This window comes from Hemiscyllium ocellatum, chromosome 5 (assembly GCF_020745735.1).
Source record: "Hemiscyllium ocellatum isolate sHemOce1 chromosome 5, sHemOce1.pat.X.cur, whole genome shotgun sequence".
NCBI classification, from domain to species: domain Eukaryota; kingdom Metazoa; phylum Chordata; class Chondrichthyes; order Orectolobiformes; family Hemiscylliidae; genus Hemiscyllium; species Hemiscyllium ocellatum.
In genome coordinates, this window is record NC_083405.1 from 66,542,960 (window position 1) to 66,555,783 (window position 12,824).

General features: G+C 43.5%; 1 protein-coding gene across 1 annotated transcript in view; it reads left to right on the forward strand.

The window, feature by feature from the left end:
- LOC132816062 (protein SPMIP7) overlaps positions 1 to 12,518 on the forward strand; it is a 51,564-nt gene extending 39,046 nt beyond the window's left edge. Inside the window, exons 5-9 of the mRNA XM_060825485.1 lie at positions 6,121 to 6,194; positions 6,713 to 6,754; positions 6,842 to 6,949; positions 8,234 to 8,341; positions 12,373 to 12,518. Of these exons, the coding sequence (XP_060681468.1) occupies positions 6,121 to 6,194; positions 6,713 to 6,754; positions 6,842 to 6,949; positions 8,234 to 8,341; positions 12,373 to 12,496 (456 nt within the window). The 3' untranslated portion in view covers positions 12,497 to 12,518. The remainder of the gene's footprint in view (positions 1 to 6,120; positions 6,195 to 6,712; positions 6,755 to 6,841; positions 6,950 to 8,233; positions 8,342 to 12,372) is intronic.
- Positions 12,519 to 12,824: the final 306 nt, after the last annotated feature.

Consider the following 12,824-nt stretch of genomic DNA (forward strand, 5'->3'; position numbering starts at 1 on the left):
GGCAGGACCTGCTTGTCAAGGATTGGAATTCATGGCCATCAGTTAAGATGAACCCAATCCAGATATGCCTCACCCACACCACCCACAATTGTTTGCTGCATGTCTATCATCTCTCTTGAATGGAAAGATGCCAAGAACATGTTGCCCATCCCTGACTGCCCTTGGGAACTTGGTCATGAGTCACCTTCAACAAGTTGACACAATGCAATTTTGATATGAGGCACACTTATCACTGCACACTGATTTTTCTTATTCATTCATAGGATGAGGGCATCACCATTTGGCCAGCATTTATTGCCCATCCCTACTTGCCCAGTGGGTAGTCACGAGTCAACCAATTGCTGCGGGTCTGGGGAGTCACACGTGGGCTATACCAGATAAAGATGGCAGTTTCCTAAGAGACATTAGTGAACAGGATGGGTTAGTCTGACAATTAGCAATGGATTTGTGTTCATCCTTAGACTCTTAATGCCAGTGTTATTTGGTTGACTTCAGATTCCACCATCTGCATTATTGGCAGGATTCATCCCCAGGACATTCCTGTGTCTTTGGATTAACAGCCCAATGATAATATCATTAGGTCATCACCTCCCCTATTGAGGGGAGAGAGGTGGGAATGTTTACGGTGTTGGATGGGATACCAATCAGACAGGCTGCTTGTCCTGAATAGGGTTGATCTCCTTGAGTGTCATTGAAGCCATACCAATATCACCAAATTTCATTACACTCCTGAGCTGTCCCATTCAGGTAGGTCAAAAGATTTCATTGTTCAAGAATGCAAGAAAGACGGAGATTGTGGTCACACTGAGTCTGGAGCTGCAGAATCAGTAACAATGGAGGAGTGAAGCTCTTCCATCCTTCCATTACTATGTCTTTTCTGGAACAACTTAGTACATTTCTGCCTGAGCACGGAACAATGCCAGAGATGTTTCACATTCACCAAGCAGGCGGTTATAGAGCTTAACAACTTTGGTCAACATCACTTGTTGCCTCAAAACAGGATGGCGTTCCAGTGGCCAGTAAAGTCAGTGCCATTAAACATTAGATAACTGGATATATCTAATCTCAAGCAGTAGAGTATTCAGCACCTTCTAGTATACCATCCACCATTGCATCCAGGAGGCCATCTCTTCAATGCAGGGTGCCATTGACAGCTCACATGTGACTCAACTGGTCCCACGTGTTGATGGGGAAACTGATGGAAAAAGCAAAGGCGAAGGAGAGGAGAGCATGTCAAACACAGGAGGTCTGTAATCACGCACCTGTAACGAGAAGGACCTGCAACACAAGCATGCCATTAGTCTGAATGTTCTCAACAATTCCAGATCTTCAATTCTCATCACAGGCAGCACCATCTGCTCTGTTAGGTAAAGGGGTTGAAGGGACACTATGTCCCTGCCAACTCTGTCCCACCCCTCTCTGTTTGTGGGCAAACTTGTGTATGGGAAGCATGCCAGTGATTGTGTTAAACTGTATTTGATTGATGCTCCTATCAGAGCTGAATAGCTAGAGGCACATGGAGACAGCGAGAAATGGCCTTGTGGCTATCTTCAATGGATGGTTTGAGAGCTGGCTATCTGAGCAGCTGACTTACATGTTGCTGAGTCCTTAACTAGGCACTATTGAAAGGGGTGGTGTTAGGGCAGGGCTGTGCAGGGTTGTGGTGGGGTGTCTAGCAGAATGTTGGTCTGGTGCACTGAGCAGCGTGAAATTTTGGTAGAAAATTGAGTCGGAAATGTTCTTTGAAAATGCAAAAGTCAATAAGCAGAGTAGGCTGGGAGTTTTGTTCACAGAATTTAGGAGTTCAAGAATTTATAGCAATTATTTGGCAAGTCGATTAAGAGAGGTTTATGCCACAGAGCGGAAAACAGTGAAATGCAGTGTGTATTTCTCTACTTCTGTCTGAATGATAGATATCCCTACAACTCACCCTCCCATCCTGGCACTTTCCCCTGCCACTGCAGGAACTGTAAAACCTGCACCCACACCTCCTCCCTCACCTCTATCCAAGGCCCTAAAGAAGCCTTCCACATCCATCAAAGTTTTACCTGCACTGTGGGTGGCATGGTGGCAGTGGGCAGCACGGTGGCACAGTGGTTAGCACTGCTACCTCACAGCACCAGAGACCCAGGTTCAATCCCCGACTCAGGCGACTGACTGTGCGGAGTTTGCACATTCTCCCCGTGTCTGCGTGGGTTTCCTCCAGGTGCTCCGTTTTCCTCCCACAGTCCAAAGATGTGCAGGTCAGGGGAATTGGCCATGCTAAATTGCCCGTAGTGTTAGGTGAAGGGGTAAATGTAGGGGGATAGGTGGGTTGCACTTCGGCGGGTCGGTGTGGACTTGTTGGGCCGAAAGGCCTGTTTCCGCACTGTAAGTCGTCTAATCCACTAATACCATTTATTATATCCATTGCTCCCGAAGCGGTCTCCTCTACATTGGGGAGACTGGGCACCTCCTAGCAGAGCACTTTAGGGAACATCTCCAGCACACCCGCACCAATCAACCACACCGCCCCGTGGCCCAACCTTTCAACTCCCCCTCCCACTCTGCCAAGGACATGGAGGTCCTGGGCCTCCTTCACCACCGCTCCCTCATCACCAGACGCCTGGAGGAAGAACGCCTCATCTTCCGCCTCAAAACACTTCAACCCCAGGGCATCAATGTGGACTTCAACAGTTTCCTCATTTCCCCTTCCCCACCTCACCCTAGTTCCAAACTTCCATCTCAGGACTGTCCCTATGACTTGTCTGCACTTGTCCTACCTGCCTATCTCCTTTTCCACCTATCCACTCCACCCTCTCCTCCCTGACCTATCACCTTCATCCCCTCCCCCACTCACCCATTGTACTCTATGCTACTTTCTCCCCACCCCCACCCTCCTCTAGCTTATCTCTCCACGCTTCAGTCTATCTGCCTTTATTCCTGATGAAGGGCTTTTGCCCGAAACGTCGATTTCGCTCCACCTTGGATGCTGCCTGAACTGCTGTGCTCTTCCAGCACCACTAATCCAGAATCCCAGAAGTTCAGTTTAGTTTAAACAAGTTGAATTCCTCTGTCTCGTTCCTCTTGATGGTATTTGTAAGAAAGTTATGACATTCTCTGAGCATGTTTATCGACATTTCTGTTTAATTCAATCACTGCAGGAGGCAAGGTTCCTGGATGAACGACCTTATTACTAGGGATTAAAGTTCTATAGCTAGGTCTTCCCTTCAGCTGATGTGATACTTATAGTATTGTTAAACACATTGTGAAGGATGTTAGGATGAAGTTGAAAAACAGTTGATCAATCTTATATATGTTTTTTTTTCATTCTCAAAGTATAGCATCTTTTAAAAGAAATAAACATGTGTTGGAGTGTGATTGCGTTTGGAGTCACAGACGTCAGCCACTTCTCAATATCTATGGCACATTTAGGATTGATTAGTTGTACAAGCATCAAATTAAATATAAATCTATTTTGTTTTTACTTAACAATTTAATTGGGCTGCCAAATTCAAAGTAGTTGCAACTGATACAAAATTGGCTTGAAGGTAGGAGACAGAGGGTGTTTGGCAGAGGCTTGTTTTTCAGACTCGAGGTCTGTGACCAGCAAGAATCGGTGCTGGGTCCACTGATTTTTGAATTTTATATAAATGATTTGAATGTACATATAGAAAGTACATTTATTAAGTTTGCAGATGACACCAAAATCGGTCGTATAGTGAACAATGAAAAAGGTTACCTCAGAGTACAACAAGACATTGACTAGATGGGCCGATGGGCTGAGGAGTGGCAGATGGAGTTTAATTTAGACACATGCGGGCTGTTGCATTTTGGGAAAGTAAATCAGAGCAGGACTTATACATTTAATGTTAAGGTCCTAGGGAGTGTTGCTGAACAAAGAGACCTTGGAGGTGGAGTTGCAGGCAGCAGGGTAGTGAATAAAGAGTTTGGTATGCTTGCCCTTATTGGTCAATGCATTGAGTATTGGAGTTAGGAGGTCATGTTGTGGCTGTAAAGTCATTGGCTACGTCACTTCAGAATACTGTATTCGTTCTGGTCCCCCTGCTATAAGAAAAACATTGTTGAACTTGACAGGGTTCAGAAAGGATTTACAAGGACTTTTCTGGGGTTGGAGGATTTGAGCTATGAGGAGTGGCTGAATAAGCTGGGGCTATTTTCTCAGGAGCGTCAGAAGCTGAGGGATGACCTTAGAGAGGTTTATAAAATCATGAGGGGCATGGACAGGGTGAATAGTCAAGGTCTTTTTCTTAGGGTGGGGGAGTCTAAAACTAGAGGGCAATGGTTTAAAGTGAGAGGGGAAAGGTTTAAAAGGGACCTAAGGAGCAATGTTTTCATGCAGAGGGTGGTGCATGTATGGAATGAGTTGCCAGAGGAAGTGGTGGAGGCTGGTAAATTACAACATTTAAAAGGCATCTGGATAGATGCATGAATAAAAAGGGTTTTGAGGGATATGCACTAAATGCTGGCAAATAGGACAAGATTAATTTAGGATATCAGGTCAGCATGGACAAGTTGGACCGAAGGGTCTGTTTCTGTGCTATGGCTCCAACCTCCAAAAACAAGAAGTGCTTCGAAAGGTTGGTCATAGCCCACATTGACTCCAGTCTCTCAGTCTGCCTCTGTCCCCTGCAATTTGCCCGCTGATGTAACAGGTCCACAATGGATATCATATCCCGAACCCTGCACTCGCTCCTGGAACATCTGAACAACAAGGACACATACATCTGACTCCTGTTTGTTGACTACAGCTCTGCCTTCAACACCATTACTCCCTCCAAACTGACCTTAAAACTCTGTGACCTTGGTCTGGCTCTGCTCTCTGCAACCAGACCCTCAGCTTTGTGACCCACAGAACGCAATCAGTGTAGTTCGGTAACTGCATCTCCTCCACAATAACATTCAACAATGGAACCCCCAAGGTTCCGTCCTCAGCCCCACTACTGTACTCCAAGTACACCTAAGACTGTGTTGCCAAATTCCAAATGAGTACCATCCACAAGTTCCATGATGACAACATCATAGCAGGAAGGATATCTACATAGTCAAAATACATAGGGGAGATAGAGGTGCAATGTCTCTCTCAACGTTGGCCAAACTAATGAACTGATCATTGACTTCAGAAAGAAAGGAAGAGAACACGCTCCCATCTACAGCAATGGATCTGAAGTTCAAAGGATGGAGAGCGTCATGTGATGATAGCGGACAAGCTGTCCTGGACTTCCCATACAGATATGATGGTCAGGAAGGCACAACAACACTCTTCTTTCTCAGGCAGCTCAGGAAGTTTGGCATGTCCATAAGGACCCTCACCAACTTCTACAAATGCACCACTGAAAGCATACTTTCCAGGTACATGATGACCTGGTACAGTAACTGCTCTGCCTAGGATCATAAGACACTATAGAAGATTGTGTGCGCAGCCCAGACCATCACGCAATCCAACCTCCCACCAATGGACTCCATTAACACATTTCATTGCCGCAGAAAGCCTAGCCTGCCTGGCACTCTCTCCTCATTCCTGATGAAGGGCTTATGCCCGAAACGTCGAATTTCCTATTCCTTGGATGCTGCCTGACCTGCTGTGCTTTAACCAGCAACACATTTTCAACTGTGATCTCCAGCATCTGCAGACCTCGTTTTTTACCCCAACAACATCAAGGACCCATCTCACCTCGGTAAAAATCTCCTACAATCTCTTCCATCAGGCAGAAGATACAGAAACTTGAACACAGGCACCAGCAAGTTCAAGAACAGCTTCTACCTGGCCATTATTAGACTGATGAATGGACTCTCTAATTTGAAATAATGGCGATCTTGTCTAGCACACGTCCTGTGCAGTGTAACCTGTATGCCTTACTCTATCCCAAATTTTGTTTTCACACTATGATTTGTATATCCTTGCTTACGGTGATTTGCCTGTACTGCTTTTCACTGTACTTAGGTACATGTGTCAATAAATAACTTAAATCAAATCTATGACTGTATGACTTTATGATTAGTGTGACAAATGTGCTGCTGAAGAAGATGCATTGTGTATTTCCGTTCTGTAATATATACATTGCTAAAAGCTTATCTGTATGCCATGAGAGTTTATTTTGTTATTTACCCTTCTTCTAGGCTGTAGGTGGACACGGACACTGGGACAAAAGTCAGTCTCGACCCTTCAGTGCTGCAGCTAAACCAATCAACTTGTGAGTAATTCTCTTTTGGCCTTCTATTAAAATGAGCCTTTTTACCTCAATTGTTAAACCAATCTCTTGCGCATGATTCGAGCAGCAAGTATTTGCAAGAAAATGGCATTCATATTATGGAAATTGGTTGTTATTTGTGCACATAGGAGGTATGTGCTTAAATTTAAAACAATCAATGAACCCTCACATTGTAGGCCCTCTTGTGGTGCTACCCTGAACTGTGAGGCCTGGGTTCAAGCTCTACCTGGTCCAAAGGTGTGTAATAATATTTCTGAGCGGGTTGATTAGAAAAAAAAGGTTAAATAATAAGAAATCCTAATATTGTAGGCTGACAGCTGGTGCAGTGGTAGTGTCCATACCCCTGGGCCAGAGGTCTGGTTTCAAGTCCCACCTCTGAGCAGGTTGATTAAATAAAAACACTTAACCCTTACATCGTGATAAGTTATGGGGGCAAAGCTGTTTAAGAGACTGCTGTTAATATGATTCTACAGAAATAACCCTAATGCAATGTTTTACAGTACAAGCCTTTTCCCCAAAATTCATCAAATCCCACTGTACAGGTGAGAAACTTCATTGCACACAGATTGCAGAGTATTCTCCTGATAGTGTGCTGGAACTAACTTTTCTTTCACTTTTTTAATTGGCAGTGGTTCTGTTGGTGGTAATAATCTAGAGAATAAAGATAATCCTTATGCTGAATTTACCCCCTTCACTGTACCACGAACTGAAAAGCCACGACATACAGATACATCCTAGTACGTATGTGTAGAAATACCCTGGTTCAGGGCAAGAGAAGTTTCCTTTACTTGATAATACTATTGTGTTACACCATTGTACTGTTAAATCTTTAAGCACTGAAATAATTATAGTTGAAAAGGATCAAGCAGTTAGTCAAACAATAATTCTGTTTGCCTGGGACATGTCATGGCTATAGTCTAAGGGACTGAAAGAATAGGAAAAAGCTAAGAGTGGAATGTAGAAATTATAACTTTATTTAATGAAGTATTAACTAGGAGTCTAATTATTATTGACATTGTTTCCTTGACGAATGTGGTTCTAATCATGCTAAAACTTTTTAGAAATCTAATGAATGATAAATTATTCAGTTTACAGCTCTGTGGCATGATTAGATTACTTACAGTGTGGAAACAGTCCCAACAAGTCCACCCCACCTAGACCCATTCCCCTACACCTAACACTACGGGCAATTTAGCATGGCCAATTCACCTAACCTGCACACTTTTAGATTGCGGGAGGAAACCAGATCATCTGGAGGAAACCCACACAGACATGGGGAAAATGTGCAAACTCCACACAGAGAGTCGCCTGAGGCAGGAATTGAACCCGGGTCACTGGCGCTGTGCCACCATGCCACCCACAATTAGCACTGCTGCTTCATGGCATCAGAAATCTGGGTTCAATCCCTGCCTTGGGCTACTGTCTGTGTGGAGTTTGCACATTCTCCCTGGGTCTGTGTGGGCTTTCTCCAGCAGGTCAGATGAATTGGCCAGCCTAAATTGTCCATAGTGTTAGGTGCATTAGTCAGGGATATATGTAAGGGAATGAATCTAGCTTAGTTTTTCCTTGGAAAGTTGGTGTGGACTTGTTGGGCTAAATGGCTCTAGGAATTCTAATCATTCTAAACTGCAGTGTAACTTCTCCAGTGGGAGTAAGATCATTTCTGAATTTTGGAATTTTTTGTATTACACTACGTCTAATCACAAGGGTTTGAACTGAAAAGAACCATGGAAATATATATTTACCTAAGACATAAAACAAATAAAACATCAGAAAGCAGTGATGGAAATTCTTTAACTTCTGTAAGTGCCCACTCCCAAAGCATTGTATTAACATAGTGCTGTGGCATCAAGGGAATGTTTGGGTTTGCTCAAAAGCTTTTTGACAAATAGTGTTTGCAAGCAATACATTTCCAAACTGGAGGGGGGGTTACAGTGTTAATCAGTTTAATTTGATTTTATTTCCACCAATTCATTCAGCAGCAATACTATTTATTAATTTTATTATTTTCCTTTCTTCAGTTGCCCAAATATACCTGGTTATACAGGTAAAAGACAATGGAATGTCAAAGAAACTAACAAGTCCAACATTTCAAGGTTATTTCATCCACCTGCAGAACGTGTATGTGGGTAAGTCATCAACTTTAATAATTGAGTTTGTGATTGACATAGAAGCAAAGGATGCAGTACCAGGAGAGCAACACACTTGATGACATCGGCTGCCTTTACATTACAATGTGCTCACATTGCTGAAGGTACATAGTGAGGATTGATCAACTTACTTGAAAGATGGTTGGCAGCTGGGGACCATTGTCACTGGCTCAAGCTGCTATTGAAAAGCTTCTGACTGACTTGAAAACAATTGTTACTTTTGAAATAACAATGTCAAATCGAGGCAAGACCAAGGCCATGTTCTTTGGGAACTGGGCCGACTGATCCTTTATCTCCTTTACCGTCGGGCCAGATTATCTGAAGCTGCTGGGAATATGTTCAGAGGGGCCAGGGCCTGCACTAAAACCTGGGAGGAACATATTGCCAAGGTGAGGCAGAAACTGGGCAGATGGTGAGTAAAACCCTGATCCTCAGGTGGGAGAAACTCTTGGTGTTGTATGTGATGCAGATCTGGCCCATTTCCTCAAACCTGCATCGCTGCTGTCACCCACTTCAATCTTCCACTTCAGCTGGGGTTGAGGATGGACCATGTCCACAGGAACACCATGTACAAAGCTCCAGATAAAGAAGGGGGAGGATATACCCAATGGTGCTCTCATCCATTATGTGTACAAAGTTAAAAGCCACACGACACCAGGTTATAGTCCAACAGGTTTATTTGGCTGCGCTCCAAACGCATGTGCTTCCAAATAAAGCTGTTGGACTATAGCCTGGTGTTGTGTGGTTTTTAACTTTGTCCACCCCATTCCTACACCAGCGTCTCCAAATCATGACCTTTATGTGTGGCTGCATCAAGCTGTGCGTAGACCCTTGGTACGCAAACACCAAGTGTTACTGCGTACTGAGGTTCTCCCTGTCCCAAGTGTGACAGAGCATTGAAATGGCCTCTCTGCTGCGGAATGTTCTAGGCACTCGGATTGCTCCATATCACCTGTCCCTCATGGAAAAATTCAAAAAAGTAAACACCTGTGACCACAAGTCCACGAGGCAGTGGTCAGCACATAATGTCCTCGAGATCCGGCATACAAAGGAGAGGGTGGGTCCTGTTTAGTCATTCCCTGAGCAGACTGTCAGAACTATTTGGCAGAAGTCCTCATTGCCAGAGCTTTCCAACACACCGCTGGTAAAAAGGACATTGCTAGTCAGATCCTTCATGTAAACCCTGTCACTGTGCACTACCACTAACTGCCCTTGAAGTGGCTGTGTTGATGAAGAGACTGTCACACATCTCCTTCTGGAACAGACTTTTACAAAGAAGCTCTGGAGGGAGATGCAGTGGTTCTTATTGAGGTTTATCCTGAGCAACTCCATAACGCAGGACGCTGTGTTCTACTGCCTATCCCATGGGGCACATACCAAGACAATCATTGACTGCGCCTGGAGGACCATCAACTCAGTGAAAGATGCCCTTTAGTCTTCCAGTGGAAAGAGTTGACCTCGGCAGAGTATTGCAGACTGGCGCATTCCATGATTTCGATTCTCCTGCTCCTCGGATCCAGCACCACACTTTTGACTCAGGAGCATGTGCTGAGGGGCACACTAAAGCTTGGGACATTTTCTGCCAAGTCACAGTGAGGAAAGACCACAGTCTAAAGTCTTTCTGCCCTGACATATAATGGAGGCCTCAGTTATCAAAATCTCTCAGTGAGTCAAATTTATATAAATAGGTTCCTGCATGAGTAGGAAATGCCTTTGTTTTTGCAACAGCAGGGAATGTCAAGTTTCAATGTTTGCTTTCTCATGACTGGAATAAGGTATATATCTTTGCAATTAAAACAAACCAGTACCAGCACCTTATCATGTGAATGTTACATGTAGCACAACTGAAGTTCACCTTATAATGTGGAAATGCTGGAGCACTTGAGGAACTGACAAAATCTGTGTTCCATCACGAATGAATTTTCCAAAGATCAACATCGCCATCTGCTGCTAGAAAAGCTAAATTCCATTTGTACAGGGTTTTCTGGAGATCTCAAAGGCCAGACATAGTGCTAAGGCATTGTCAGTGTTTCAGTCTGAATAAACCATTAAACTCAATTTAAGTCATGCCCGTCTTAAGATTTCTCTCTCACTGAGAAGACGAATGTAAAAAGAAGATGCAATAACGTGCATTGGTTTTTGACTTTTTCCCTTTCTTGAATGATATACAGCACGGAAACAGACCCTTCAGTCCAACTCGTCCATGCCAACCAGATATCCTAAATTAATCTAGTCCCATTTGCCAGCACTTGGCCCATATCCCTCTGAACCCTTCTTATTCATACACCCATCCAGATGGTTTTTATATGTAGTAATTGTACCAACCTTCACCACTTCCTGTGGCAGCTCATTCCATACACGCACCACCCTCGACATGAAAAAGTTGTCCCTTACAACCCTTGAAAATTTTTCCCCTCTCACCCTAAACCAATGCCCTCTAGTTCTGGACTCCCCCACAATGGAGACCTTGGACCTTGTCTATTTATCCTATTCGTGCCCCTCATGATTTTATAAACCTCTACAAGGTCACCCCTCAGCCTCTGACGCTCCAGAGAAAACAGCCCTGGCCTATTCAGCCTCTCTCTACAGCTCAAACCCTCCAATCTTGGCAACATCCTTGCTATGGGAGGGAGACCAGGATTGTATACAAATATTCCAAAAGTGGCCTAACCAATGTCCTATACAGCTGCAACTTGACCTCCCAACTTCTATATTCAATGTTCTGACCACTAAAGGCAAGCATACCAACAACCTTCTTCACGATCCTATCTAACTGCGACTCCACTTTCAAGGAGCTGTGAACCTCCACTCCACTCCATGGGTCTCTTTGTTTAGCAACACTTCCCAGGACCTTACTATTAAGTGTATTAGTGTTGCTCTGATTTGCCTTTCCAAAATGCAGCATCTCACATTCATCTAAATTAAACTCCACCTGCCACTTCTCAGCCCATTGGCCCATCTGATCAAGATCCTGTTGTAATCTGAGGTAACCTTCTTCACTGTCCACTACACCTCCAACTTTGGTGTCATCTACAAATTTACTAACTATACCTCCTATGTTTACATCCAAATCATTTCTATAAATGACGAAAAGCAGTGGACCCAGCTCCGATCCTTGTAGCACTCCACTAGTCACAGGCCTCCAGTCTGAAAAACAACCCTCCACCACTACCCTCCGTCTTCTACCTTCGAGCCAGTTCTGTATGCAAATGACTAGTTTGTTCCTGGATTCAATGTGATCCCACCTTGCTAAACAGTCTACCATGAGGAACCCTTGTCGAACACTTTACTGAAGTCCATTTGAATCATGTCCACCACTCTTCCCTCATCAGTCCTCTTCGTTACATCTTCAAAAAACTCAATCACATCAGTAAGACTTGATTTCCCACACACAAAGCTACACTGACTATCCCTAATCAGTTCTTGCCTTTCCAAATACATGTAAATCCTGTACCTCGGGATTTCCTCCAGCTACTTGCCAACAACGATGTCGGGCTCACCGGTCTATAGTTCCTCATCTGTGACTATTGATGATACAAAAATCTCATCAAGGGGCCCAGCAATCACTTCTCGAGCTTTCCACAGAGTTCTAGGGTACACCTGATCAGGCCCTGGGGATTTATACATCTTTATATATTTTTAGACATCCACCACCACTTCCTCTGTAATATGGACATTTTTCAAGATGTCACCATCTATTTCCCCACATTCTATAACTCCCATGTCGTTCTCCACAGTAAACACTGATGCAAATAATTAAGGTTTATGGCAAAATGTTTAAACACAAGCACAAACACCAAAATGCACATAATCAAACATTCTAAAAAAATGGTTGAATGTTTATACATTCAAGGAATTATGCACTTTTGAATATTTTTACATACCTTTGGCCTGCCCAAGTTTGTAGTTACCAAGGAAGCACTAGTAAATACTAATTAACATGCAGCGGGAATTGTTAAATGCAGTAAAAAGATTCATCTTTGATTATAAGTTGACCTTTTGTTTTACAGAATTCCTCGTGGCACTGAAAAGCCATTAAAATATAGGCACGAATCCCCCTTTTCGAAGATGATGACGACAGTCTCACCCTTCAATCCCTTTAACTCAAAAACATCCAAAGCGATCCGTTTATAAATAAATAAATATATAATTATGTTTCCTGCGAGAGCAGCGTGAGAAATGTGATTGCGTATGGCTTTTGCTGTTTTGAAATCTAGATTGTGGAATTAATATTCTTATAAGCTGCCTTTTGTGTCCCATCAATTTTCTCCCAATTTCTCCAGAGGTAATTGATTGCTGCCAGATTATGGTCATTGAATGTTTAGCAAATTGTTCATTAATTGGCGACCCCACAGCTGTTTTGTACGTATGCACCTTTATGACAAGAGCTATTTGAATAGCAGAAGTTTTTTTTTCAAATTTAGAGAAATTATCTTGTGAGAAAAACGTTTTATCAACAACG